This window comes from Rhinolophus sinicus, linkage group LG03 (assembly GCF_036562045.2).
Source record: "Rhinolophus sinicus isolate RSC01 linkage group LG03, ASM3656204v1, whole genome shotgun sequence".
Classification (NCBI taxonomy): Eukaryota; Metazoa; Chordata; class Mammalia; order Chiroptera; family Rhinolophidae; genus Rhinolophus; species Rhinolophus sinicus.
The window spans coordinates 178,471,236-178,484,435 of NC_133753.1; the positions used below are offsets into that span (position 1 = coordinate 178,471,236).

Sequence of the window (13,200 nt, forward strand, 5' to 3'; positions counted from 1 at the left end):
TGAACACTTACGAGCATTTTGGCCTAAGAGAGCCTCACTGTAGGCAAACCCCTACCACCACCCTGTTGAAGGTCAGTGGTCTTCTGGCAGGCCTTCCCATTGCTGCCTTTCCTGAGGTGCCCTACCTCCACCACTATTGAGGAGATGTGCACCCTGAATGTGAACTTGCTGAGAAACTAGAGAATTTACTTCTTGAGAACCAGTGGGATTAACATGCCCAGCTGCTTTTCAGCCTCTCAGCAGATTCTTACGAGTGTTAGCTGCCTTGAGCTTTCACATGCTTATGTCCTATATGTGGTGGGAAATCCTTGTACAGTGACGTATAATTCCCTGAAGGGAATTTTTCTCATTTGTTCTAATCAGTTTTGTAATAGGAGACTGGTTTCCTATTGTAGGCAGTGGATGTTATAACTGTAATAGGAAACTGGAGACCATGTTTGTTAGAACTACCACCCAGCAGCGAAGAATGTCAGCTCTGGCATTAGGACTTGGGCCAAACCCTTGGTTAGTGACTTATTTCCTGTAAAAGGAGAGTCACTGAACCTCTGTAAGCCTCAGTTTCTGCATCTGTAAAATGGACATGATCCTAGTTACTAAAATTGTGAGGATTAATGAGATACTACTGAAGGGTACTTACCTGGCACATAATAGAAGCTTAATGAATGTTGGCTATTGTAGACGCATGCAGTGAAGTGGAAGCTGCGACTGACAGAGATTGTGGAGGGCTTTGATTGCTGTGCACAAACTTGGACGCATCTGTTTGTATTGCTCACAAGTCTTTTTGACTTAGATTTTCAAGTGTTTCAAATAGGTAAGGTTGCTGAGTGATGTGTGTTTTGGATTAATAAAGTTTTGTGTTAATTTGTGTAGTGGCATTTGAGGCAGGGGCTCACGTGCATTTGATGATTACTGTAGGATACTTTTTCTTGGATTCTGGCTTGTTAGCAGCAGCCATGTGGGCCTTACGGTGTTGTTCTGACCTCCTTTCCCTGTCTGCATGCTGAAGGAAGTCTGATGAATAGCGGCAATTTTAGTAGGAAGTTGAGCACTGTTAGGAATCTTGGTGGTTTTCTGGCATCCCCCTCCGATGTTAAAATTCACCGAATGCTTCATAAAATACGTGGCTCCTCGATGACTTCGCTGCTTTGTGTGATTTCCATTGTCTCTATCAGATCAAATTTTGGTCAGCAACTTGTTGCCAACATCAAAACTTCTTTACCACTTTCTAGGGAAGAAGAGGAGTCAGTACTTTTACAATAAAAAATGTATAGTAAGCTTTTGGGGCATTTGACAGAGATGAGAGTGAGTGGGGAAAGGTCTCCAGTCTTTTCCTTTTTTCTCCCAGAAATGCTCTAGTAGATGGATAGTCGTCTTTGGAGAATATGGTTCTGTGCAGTGACAGAATGACTTGGAATGGTGGAGAGAGGGCCGCCAGGAATCATCTTTTCCCATTTCCAGCTAGGGCTCTTAATTCCAGTCTTCTCGATGGGAACACTGAGGCCAGGACACTTGACCAAGACGCCCCGGATGTGTTTGTAGGCTAAGGCCTGCCTGGCTCCTAGGTCACGCCTGTGCTTTTTCCTGCAAGACGTTCACTGGAGGTAGTGAATAGGGTGTGCTGCATGCACTCCTCTGCTTCAAACGCTTCAGGCCCACCCGTGTTTCTCATTTTTCTTTCAGAACTACTTGTCTCTGTGTGTTTGTACCTTCCCTTTCCTGTTCCCTCTGCTCACCCATCTGTTGAACTCCTGCCCATTCCTTACCAGCTACTTCCCCAGAAGCATTTGCTTAGAGTCTCTCCGCCCCTTCCTCCTGTTGGTCCCCCATCGAGTTAGGACCCTCTTTTGTGCTGTTGCAGCCCCGCATCAATGCCTTTATTATAGCATCCATCATATTGTACTATTATTGTGTGGGGTGTGGGTAGTAGCTTTTCTCCCCCCTGGACTGCCAGCTCCTGTTTCCCTGGCACTTGGTAGGGATTCATTTACATTATCTTTGTGTCTTATAAATCTCCTTCTCCCTTTCCATGGACAAACCTCAACTATCTTCCTCGTCTTCTGCTTTAAAAAAATATGTATATGTATATGTATATATATCTACAAATACATACATGACTTAGTTTTGAAATGACAAGGTTAAGAATGATGTGGGGGGTTTTTCTTCTTGTTTTTTTGGTCAGTTTCTGCTTGTTGTGTGTGGTGGGAGGTGGGAGGTGGGAGGTGGGAGGTGGGTATGTGCCTCTATATCCAGAGGTCGTGCAGGGGATGGACGTGGTCGTAGCAGCTGAGGAAAGCCATCCAGGGGGGTTAATCACAATAATGGCAAAATCCTATGAGGCTTAATGGCTTGAGGGCCTCACATCCTCACCCCACCTAAAACCCACATGCTAGAGGTGGTAGATCCTGCTTCTGGCATCTGACTCTTCCTTGCCAACTTAGCGGTGAAGTGGTGGCTATGACATAGGTTCCTGACCCTGTGACCCTGGGTGTATTATTGTACATCGACTTGTTACGTGACATGAGTCTAGTCATCTCTTTCCGTTGTTAATGCAGTTGACCTAAGTCAGTGACACTGCGGTGACGATCAGCAGAAACCCACTGCAGCTAATATGACAAGGGGATGTACTATAGAGGTCCAGGTGTCATTTATGGAGCTGTGGGCCAAAGGTGTGGCTGGGCCTCACTAACGCCTGGAAAGCCAGGGCGTCCAGGCTGTGACAGTGTGTCTGGGGTTTGGGCTTTTATCTCCACATCACCTCTTCACGTGTCTTATTCTCTGCGGAGCAGCTCCCCCTGCTTTCCTGTAGTGGGGCCAAATCTACAAGTCTGTAGTTTAAGTTTAGCCCCCCAGCCAAATTACTAGGGGAGATAAAATGATTAGCCCTTTGAGGGACCGCTGTCCGTTTCCCGTGCAGTGGTTGGGGAGCAGGCGGCTCACTCCAGGACACGGGGGCGGGAAGGGACGGGAACGGTTGTCTGGGGAAAGGGAGTTTTGGGTGGGGCGTTATCCTAAAAGTTGTCTCCTGCTTATTTTGTTTATGGAATGTAAAGAAAGAATTCCATTCACCATGTCAAGAATTGATGTAGGTGGTTTTGGACAGCATAAATTCTTTATCATCAGAAGATGATAGATACTTCTGCGGACCTAACAGTAGGGTAGTCTTCTCCACGCTGGCTTAATGTTTGAACTGAACTCCAAGCACTAGTCAAGATGATCGCTCGAGTTTTCTAACAGCTTATTGAATTTAATGAATAGCTTTGCTCTACCCTCAGAGAAAAATGATAGACCTGTCAAAAATAATTGTGCTTTAATTTAGTTCTTTTCCAAAGACAGATGATGAAAACTCTCAGTGAGAATTTCTAAATTACCAAAACATGTGTAGTATTTATACATGTGAGAATACAGGCATACCTCAGCGATATCATGGGGTTGGTTCCAGACCACCACGATAAAACAAATTTCGCAATAAAGTGAGTCTTACTCTTTTTGCTGGTGGAAGGGCTTGCCTTTGATTTGTAAAAAATGCAACATCTGTGAAGTACAATAAAGTGGAGCACAATAAGATGGGTATGCCTGTAACCTCTTCCGTAACCTGGAGCAGTGTGTCGGAATCAAAACGCGAGGCCCAGCTGCATCCCCTACACTCTGATTCCATAGGTGTGTGGTCAGGCCCGAGTGTCTATAGAGATAATAGCTCCCCAGATAATCTGACACTCACCCAGTTTGAGAAGCACTGACTCAAAGAGACTTGATTCCATATTGGAATGGAAATCATAGCCATCTCTAAAATAGTCCTTGCTCAAAATGGGTTCTCTGAAACAGCCATGACTTTGTTCTTCAGCCTCAAGATGGGCTGTCTAGCCTTTCCCTGCCTCTGCTTTACATACACGTTTCTTCTAATGCTGTATTGCATTCTGAATTGACTTCAGAAAACTCATACCGTTGAGAACCATCTGCCAAAATATAAAACAAAAAAAATTCCAATTTTATTTGTTGACAAATGGGTTGTGTCTTGTAGAATTTCCCACAGTCAGGATGTCACGTGGGGTGGCCTGCGTGGTCTCAGCTCCCGCTCCCCACACAAGAACACAGGACATGGTGAGGCCAAAAAGGAACACCCACGGAGCCATAGGTAGGGGAGTCATACCATTATAGTCTCAGTGGAGGCTGGATTCACACGACGTGTGACCTGCTGTCCACTTTTCTGCCAACCGACCGACGACTCTCCTCCACTCTCTCGACTCTGTTCCTCTCCTCTCTTCCGCCCTCCTCGGCTCTGCTCGGCTCCTCGGCAGTCCTCGGTTCTCCTCCGTAGCCACAGCAGTTATACCAGCGGCCAATCGGCTAACCGGCCACAGCCGACAGCCAGTCAGCCACAGCTGAGCCAGCACCTTTCCACGTGAGGCCAAGAGCCTGTAAACTACTCTCTGGGGCTCTGTCCCCACACATTAGTTAAAAATACTTTTTAAAAAAGTAGATAGCTTGTCAAATAAACCAAAAACTCCTGTGGGTATATGATGTTTTCATGTGTATTCTGAAAGTACGGATTTAATTTATTTTGAGCCCTTAAACAAAAATATTACCCTTTGCTCTTCTCTTTTAGGAAATTCACATAAACGAAAAGGAAGTTACAGAGAAGGAAGTAACTCTTCACTTGTTGCCAGGTAACAGCCATGTTAGCATCATACCTCATGTGTAACTCAAAGCCAATCATAAATTGTCATCCCTAGTATCACTATATATAAACACCTTTGTTTTCAACCAGACGGCATGTAAGAGTAATGAGTTGGACAAAATATCAAGGTCTTTAGTTCAGTAATTACACACCTGGGTCCGAGTATTACAACATTCCGCAAAGAATTTTTCTTTTCACCTCCCCAAGTTGATAAAAATAAACTCGGGGAATTCTCAGCTCTTTCACAAGCAAATGAGGCCTTCTTCAGGTTGCTTTCCTTGGCCCCATCCAGTATTCTAGTCCTCAGGAAAATCCTGGGTCCCCCACAAAGCCCTACACCCCACAGCCTCTTCCTGCTGCCCAAGTGTAGCTGCCCTTGGCTAGAGCAGCTGCTTGGGCCTCTTGGGCACGCGTTGGTGGGTGGCCTCGCCTGTTGTGTGTGCATTTGAGCATGAGTGCCAGGTGTGCTGGGGTTTACCATCCCCATCCCAGGGTTGCCAGGGCTGCGCTCTGTGGGCATCACCAAGGAGCCTGGATTGGTGGGGTATTTTTGAGATGGGGGAGAGTGACTCTATAGCTTAAATCAAGCCTTAATCATTTCTGAATTCAGAAACAGAAACTACTTGGTGGCGTATCCTCCCCATTTGTGGGGCTCTCCTGTGCATTCAGTTCTTCTTCCACTTTGCTTTTTCTAACCCCAAATAGTTTTGGTTTTGCTTTTTTAAGGAGCATTTTATCAAAAAAATTGGGACTTCGTTCTGGTGCTTTTTATATTGTTCCATTTTATTGGGAGGATATGAATATGTGCAAGCTTCTGACTGGTCCACCTTTGGGAAATATATCAGAATGCTGTAACTCTTTAAAAATGTTTTTAAGTTTCAAGGATTTTTCCTATAATAATGGCCTAAACCTTAATCTGTATTCCCTAGTGCTTTCCTTTTCTTGGGTTGTAGATTCTGAAATTCACTTTATTTTTGGCTTAGTGTTAGTGTACCTTCTCCCGTCCCCTGGATTACCTGATGGTCTCCTCTAGGTGTGCTGCTGTGAGCTCACACTTCGCTGTTCTGAGCGCCCGTTTCCTAGACTAGACCAGGGTCTTTTCTGGCTCCTGCCCCCGGCACTCAGGACTCTGTACACGAGTGGATAACAGCTGCTCAGCATGCCACGCCTTGCAGCCTCGCCTGGCTGCCGTGGTTGCCTCTGCACACCAACTTCCAGCTCCAGAGCACGACCCCAGACGGATGACGCTGGCCTGGCCTGCTCCTGGGGAGAGATGGGCTGTTAAAGCTGCTGTACACTGGGAGTTGAAAGCACAGAAGCCTCGCTCACATGTCTTCCACCTGGGACTTAGCTGAGGCGCTTTTTCTGGGACTATTTTAAACCCTAATGAGGCTCTGACTTCATTGTTTTCTTCAAGCTTTGTGGTCTCTCTAGAGGCTGACCTACTGACTGAGCCATCGTCCAGCATTTCCTTAGTAGTTCACTCCTTGGAAGATGGAAAAACATACCATAATATGTGTCCCTTGATAGTCTTAGTATCTAAAACTTTTTTGTTTACATATTGAAGGTTAGACTAAATGAATTTCTAACAAAAAAGAATTTTAAAGACATTGAAGGAAATATCCAGAGGAAGATTCTGAGGGGAAGATGTTTGTCTGTTGGAGAAGAAAATTCCTTTTCTTTTTTGTTGCAAAGTATTTACAGTTAGTTTTTTTATTTCCCCCATATTCTCCTTTTTCCCGTGCCTTCACCCAGACATCCAGCCCTCGTGAGCTTCTCTACTTCCAGGAGCACAGAATGCTTATGTATCTCTAAATCCTAATTATTTGGACTGTAAAGATGAGTACTCTACCTTCAGGAAACACAGCTTCTCATGTGGGCCGGGTGCCTGCAGATAGAGCAGGAAAGCTGACGCACTGGGAGGAAATACTCTCCACTAAGAAAGAGAGGAAACACTTTTTTTCCCATAACCCTCTGGCCTCCCTTTTCCTCCCATCCTTGTCTGTGGAGCCAGAATGAATGTGGTCCTGCTGCAACCTCTGTGTCTGAGGAAGCTGCCTGAAAGCCCTGTGGCCAGGGTGACAAATGGCCCACTTTCACCGGAAAGCGGGCTTGAGATCTGCGTTGCAGAGCATGCTGGTGAGCCTTTTGGGCTTTGCTCATTTAGGGTATCACTTCTGTGGAGCATCTTCTTGGGTCCAAGTAATAAAAACACTCAGATCTTTTGCTTGCAAGTGTAGCTGAGATTATTTCCATCCCTTTGGAAACTTCTGTTATTCACAGTTAGAAAATAGAGAAATGCCCTGTGTGAAGGTGTATCTGAGACATTTCGATTTCACTGACCTGTGGTCCGCACTCTGCTTCATCTTCTCCCCTAAGTTTTGCAGCTTCTCCCGTGTTGGAACGTGTAAACGTCTGAGGTGCCTTGCTATATTTTGTGTTGGTCTTTACGTGGAAGAGCTGGGAAAGCTTTCACTGTGTGCGTGCGTGTGCTCCCTGCGGACTCTAAGGAGGACTTGTTTCGGTTTTGACCAGGTGAGCAGCTGCTTTGTGAAGCCAACACAGTGGTGAAGTATGTCCAGGAAGATTCCTGTCAGCGTGGCATCTGTGGGAAACTTGTCTGCACAGACTTCAAGATCGCTTTCCTGGGTGACGATGAATCTGCACTGGATACTGATGTATGTATGAGCTGCGTTTGGCTGCGTTTGGGGAGGCAGCACAGTGTGGCCCCCGTGTCCTTTTCCCGCGCTTCTCTGTTACTCCACCCCCAGCATACACAAACCCAAAGGACAGACGTCCTTCTCACCACTGGTCTGCTGTCTGTCCTTCAGGGTCTCCTTCCCGTGGTCAGACCATCCTAAAATTTCCCACCCTTGCCTCATCTCACACTGACTTGCGTTTGACATCTGTCTTTCTTCTGTATTTCATCACAGTGTACATCATTCATTGGAATCAGATCTCCCAAATATACTCGTTCCCCCTGTTTTCTCGTACTAAACTCTTCTTAAATTCAGGAACTGAGTTCAGTTCTGGAACTGAACGCAGCACTTGAATTTGGATTTACTTTATATTTGCTCTGCACCGCGTACCGGTGTCCTTGTAGACTCATCTGTACTTACGAAGAATGAGCAAAGAACTGCCCACCCCACTTGGAGGGCACCCAGCCGCCTGGCCCACCCTTGCTTCTTACACAGCAGCACCATTGCCATCTCAGAGCGTGGTCTGCTGGCCACTGGCTGCGTCGTGGCCTGGTTCCCAGTCCTGGACAAAGACAGCATTTACAGGAACTTGAGTTTCCTGGTGTTTTCTTCCTCCATTAACTGTCACTTACCTACTTGCATTTGTGTGGAGAAATCTTAACCTGCAGCCACCTCCCAGCGCTTCCCAAAGTCCTCGTGAGTGGCCTGGTATGTTTGCCTGGGAGCAGCCAGGAATGGCATGTTCTGCCTGCGTGTGAAACCCCGGTGACCACCAGGCTTGCATATTTCGTCATCCCTTTCCTAGGGATGTGGCTGCATTTCCCTGTTTTTCTTAATGTGAAAGAGGAGGATGGTGATTTGCTCTGTCTGTAAATGTCTGACAGTGCATAGAAAGGAGTCACAGTTGTTTCCTTTTGAATCTTTTAGGAAATCCAATTTAAGAACAAGATTCTAGGAGAAAATGATATTACACTCCACTGTGTTGACCAGATTTATGGAGGTAAGTACTGTTTTCCCCGGGCTGTTGCCAGCTTTTGAAAGTATAGCTGATAATGATAATGTTTTTATGGGCTTTCATAGTTTACAAAAGTTTCTTCACATATTTATCTTGTTTAGATCAGTTTTGTGGATGGTATAATTGAGGTATGAAGTGGCTTGTTTGGGGTCACTTAGCTGGAGGACCTTGGACTCAGACTTGGAATCTGTTCTTTTTGCTACCCCACCCTGCCATTATGTATTAGCTTTTGATCATACTTTTTGCTGTCAGTGTTAGCCTTGTAGGTTTTACTTTAAAGGCTAATCTGATAAAGGTCTTTTGTGTTGCACTTGGGTGTCTTTTCTGCTTTCAAGCCTCTCTCTGCTCTACTTCTCTATTTTTGTAGACAGGGCTTGCTCAGAAATCATCCAGTAGTCATTTATGATGTTCCTAACATCAGTAGGTGCTGCATGGTCCACTCTCTAGGACAGGGAGGGAGGTGGCAGGAGGGGCCCCGAGTCATAAACCCAGTAGTTGACTGTCCCAAAAGCATGTCCCTAGTGGTCTCCGGTCCATTTTTTATAATGTCAGCTTTCAGAGCGGGGTTTTCTGCAGGTTGGTGGGATCAGTTCTGCTGACAATGGCCAGTCCATTTTGGTCTTGGGCTTTCTCCGGAGAAATGAAGAACCCTGACAGTTCTCATAGAGCCAGGGCCCCTGCTGACAGTTACTTAGAAGGTAGCACCTTTCTTCCCACTTTCGAGAAGTGTGCTTAGGAGTTAACAGTGTGCCTTATTTCTTTAGCATTAGTTTGTTGTGCTTTATAACATAATTTCCCTCCCTGATTTCATTGTTGATGTGCAGTGTTTGATGAGAAAAAAAAAACTCTCTTTGGACAACTGAAGAAATACCCTGAGAAACTCATCATCCATTGCAAAGACCTCCGGGTATTCCACTTTTGTCTGAGGTACACAAAAGAAGAGGAAGTCAAAAGGGTAACTAGTTGCATGTGTTTTTAGGTTTTATTTCCCATCAGGTTTTCCCCACTGACTCCATTTTTTGCTTACATTGCATGAAGGTTAAGGGGAGCCTTTTACTCTGTAAAGTTCAAATTGGTTGTAATCCCATATGCTTTGATTAGAATTGAGAGAGAATTTGGTAAAGCATGCCTGTGTATTATCCTTCAGTACATAGTGTTTTTATTCCTGGAGCCTCTCCAGGTTGGGAGGTGGTAACCCAGGGGCAGGAGGCAGTGGGGGAAGGGAAGGATGGAGCAGCTAGAATAACCCTTTTCCCTTGCCTCTGACAGCCTTTCCGAGAGGCAGTAGTCGTGACCTCCCAACTCCTGGATGAATGAGTTCATGTCTGGGAGGTAGCGGAAGTGTGTGGAAGGAGGAGGGGTACACGAGTCAGATGGGCAAAGCCAAATCACCAAATGAGTCTGTGCTTTTGGACACTTGAGTAAACTTAACCTGGTCGCTGCAGCAAATTGAGCTGTATAACTGGTGAACTGGTTATCGTGGTCGTTGTGACGTCCAAGATTTCTCTTACCGAGATATTGAAGATTTCAAATGGCCACTCTCGTGTATACATCAGGGGCGACCTGGCGAGAGTTCAGTTCATCTGTTGTCTTTGGGTACAGTGAGTTACGCACACTTCCAGCCGGTCCTTGATGTTCTTTCAGGTAGTGTGGAAGTTCAGTTAGGATAATGAACATGACTCCAGGCTCTGTTCTGAACAGAAGAGTGGTGTAGACATGGAAAATTCCCTGAGGAGCCAGAACCTTCATTTTGAATGATGATTTTTGTCATGTATCCAAACATACTTTTGTTTGGAACTTCAAACAAAAAGCACAATGGGTTGATTTCTTTTTCTAATCTTCTAGAAGAAAGTTGTAAAGGCCACAAGTGGATCAGAATAGCTAAGTGTTTTGGTTTTTATCTGATATCAGTTGTATAACTTTAATGTCAGATTTTTAGAGTATCTGAATATAGCACTTGAGTTTTTTTAACACTTAGTTTTTTGAGAAGTTAGACTTATGTTTTAAAAATTTCCCTAGAAATTCAAAGCTCTTAGAAAACCTGACACAGCGTTGAGTTAGCGTTTCTTGATTTGGCATTATTCCGAGAGATGACATCATAGATGCAGGCCCCAGTGAGAGTGAGTGTGCTGCCCCAGGGGAGCCTGTTGGCATGACTGAAAACCTAGACAACTCAGCATTTTCCTGCCAAAAGCATGACTGTATCCATTGCTTGGTTATTTTCTAGATTGTCAGTGGCATAATTCATCATACCCTGGCTCCTAAACTGCTTAAACGATTGTTTCTGTTTTCCTACGCAACTGCTGTACAAAACAACACAGGTAAGTGTGTTCTGGGTTGTAACTGGGGGTAGGCGGACCTTCCAATTCCTACCTGAAAGTAGTGGGAGAAAATCCATCCATGAGGTTTTCTCCTCTTCCCTAGAAATTGCTCAGGTTTTCTTGGGTGTCTCATTCAGGTTTCTAGAGAAAACGGTTTCTATATTTATTCCCTGTGATCTTTGTTTCTTTAACTTATCTTTTAGGTTTGTTTGCTTTTTGTGAGGGATTATTGGTTTGATTATTTCTTATGAAAGATGAAAGTAATGTATTATAACTGGGAATGTGAGACTATGCAACAAAATTGAGACAAATTTAAAATAGCCCCATTTGTCCCTGAGTTCTTATTTCCACTTTAATATACTTTATTTCATAAGACTCTAGAGAATGTCTTGCATTCTAGAAACAACCAGAACATGCTTTATAGCAAATATTTTGGGGGAAATGGAACAGTTGTACGTAAGAGAACATTATCAGAAAACTAACTACATTATTAGCAAACTTAGGATTCCAAATGTTTTCCATTCAGTTTGCTGCAAAAGAGAGCAATCTTTTAACTAAGAAACTTTGGTCATCTGAATTAGCTGTTAGTAATGACTGGCATTGTACAGGGTTCCCACAGATGTCTGTCTGCTTCCTTCTCTAGGTATCTCTCCTCGGTCTATTCCCTTGCTCTGCCCATTCCGCTTAACATGAAGTTGATGTTTAGTGATCCTGTGTGCTGTGTGCTTTTCGTCAGGAAAGTGGCATGTTAGTTTAATGGCATGTATCAGGCTTTCTGGAATGCAGAGTTGCTTTGTCACCAACTGCTCATTTGGTAGACACGTGTGGAATGCTTGCTGTGGGTCAGGCGCTGTGGGGATATGGCGGGGAACAGGGCCTCTTAGAGCATCACGTCACACAGAGGCAGCTGAGTTATGTGTCCTCTGGTGGAAGGGGCCATGGGAGCAGGAGGAGGAAGTCCGGGCCACGCTGGGAGAGGAAGGGCTGTCAGAGGGCGCAGCTGTGCCGAGCTGCTGTGGAGGGTGTGGGAGTGTCTGGTAGGCACAGAGGAGAATTCAGGTAGAGGATTAACACATGCAGAGATGTGGATATCTGACAGCAGGCTGCATTTTGCAAACAATGGTGATGTAGTACAAAAGGTATGAATTTCGGGGTCCCACCTCACCTCAAATCCTTGCCCAGCTGCTTAGTAGCTGTGTGTGTGGTCCTGGGGATGGCACTTAAATCTTGGGCCTCTGTTTTCTCATTTTAAAAACAATAGTGTTAATGCTTCCCTTGAAGTCTGGTGAAGATTATAAATTACTAAATGTATGACACACACGGTGCAGTCATTAAATGAGGGTTAATTGAGAGTGTAACTGCATGTTACTCAGGACTGATTATGTTGAGAGAATTATGTTGATGTAAAATATACTTAGCGCTATTATTAGGCTGCACATAAAATTTGTTCCTTAATTCAGTAAGTTCGTCTTTGTGAGTGACAGATCTTTTCACTGTAGCTAGATGTACAAGTGCTGATTAACTGGCTGCTGGCTTACAGCAGCTTGTTGCGATATGAGACATACAAAATACGAGTTTGTTGATTACTATAATTTATGTAAACACTTATTGGGCTGACATTTGAGAAACCATCCTCTATTTTTAGGAGCTCTGCCTCTTCTTTATATCCTGATTCTTGGTGTGGACCCAGCGTAGGACAGGGTCTCATCCGGCCGCCATATGTCAGTGTGCGCCAAACCCCTTACCTTGACTGACCTGGCAGTTTCATTACCTTGTGGTGGCTTTTTGTGCCAGAAGGCCTAGGATATGAAGCATCTTTTATGCTATTTTAAGTCCATCCTTCTTTTCTCTTACCCCCCGATTGCTGATACTAAAGGTTATAACAGATAAATGTGAATTGACTAATTGACTTTTTCATTGAGTAGGAGTTTGTGGAGGTTGGTGCCTTGTAATCTGAACATCTTTAATTATTCCCAGGCTTAATAGTTTACAAGTGTGCTTTGGCTGAAAGGTCCTAAATGCTTATAAAATGGAACTTTAGGGGAAGACCTATCTGTCATTGCTAAGAAAATGATCTGCTATGCTTGAATTGGAGTATTATATATGTCCATGGGGAAATTTTTTTGTTTGCATTTATTACTTAATGGAAATTTCCTTTATAGCTTCCTAGGTTTGAATTCCAGTTCTGCCATTGCCTGGCTCTGTGACCTTGTGCAAGTTACTTGACCTTTCTGTGCCAGATCTGTAAAATGGAGGAAATAGTGTCACCTAACTTACAGGGTTATAAGGATTGAGTTAATAATTATAATATGCTCAGAACAGTTCCTGGCACATACTAAGTGCTGTGTAAGTTTAACTACTGTTTTTATCATTATTCTCATTCTTTGTGCAGTGATCTGGTGATATTAAAAATAGCAGGTGAAAGTTTTAGCAAGCACGTTATTTTCCCCAGAAGATTTGTGTTTTTAGATATGCAGTGGCTTGTGCACA

General features: G+C 44.4%; 1 protein-coding gene across 1 annotated transcript in view; it reads left to right on the forward strand.

The window, feature by feature from the left end:
- Positions 1–13,200, forward strand: part of MTMR12 (myotubularin related protein 12) — a 66,594-nt gene that overhangs the window by 20,501 nt on the left and 32,893 nt on the right. Inside the window, exons 2-6 of the mRNA XM_019737255.2 lie at positions 4,604–4,664; positions 7,211–7,353; positions 8,302–8,374; positions 9,214–9,344; positions 10,617–10,710. Of these exons, the coding sequence (XP_019592814.2) occupies positions 4,604–4,664; positions 7,211–7,353; positions 8,302–8,374; positions 9,214–9,344; positions 10,617–10,710 (502 nt within the window). The remainder of the gene's footprint in view (positions 1–4,603; positions 4,665–7,210; positions 7,354–8,301; positions 8,375–9,213; positions 9,345–10,616; positions 10,711–13,200) is intronic.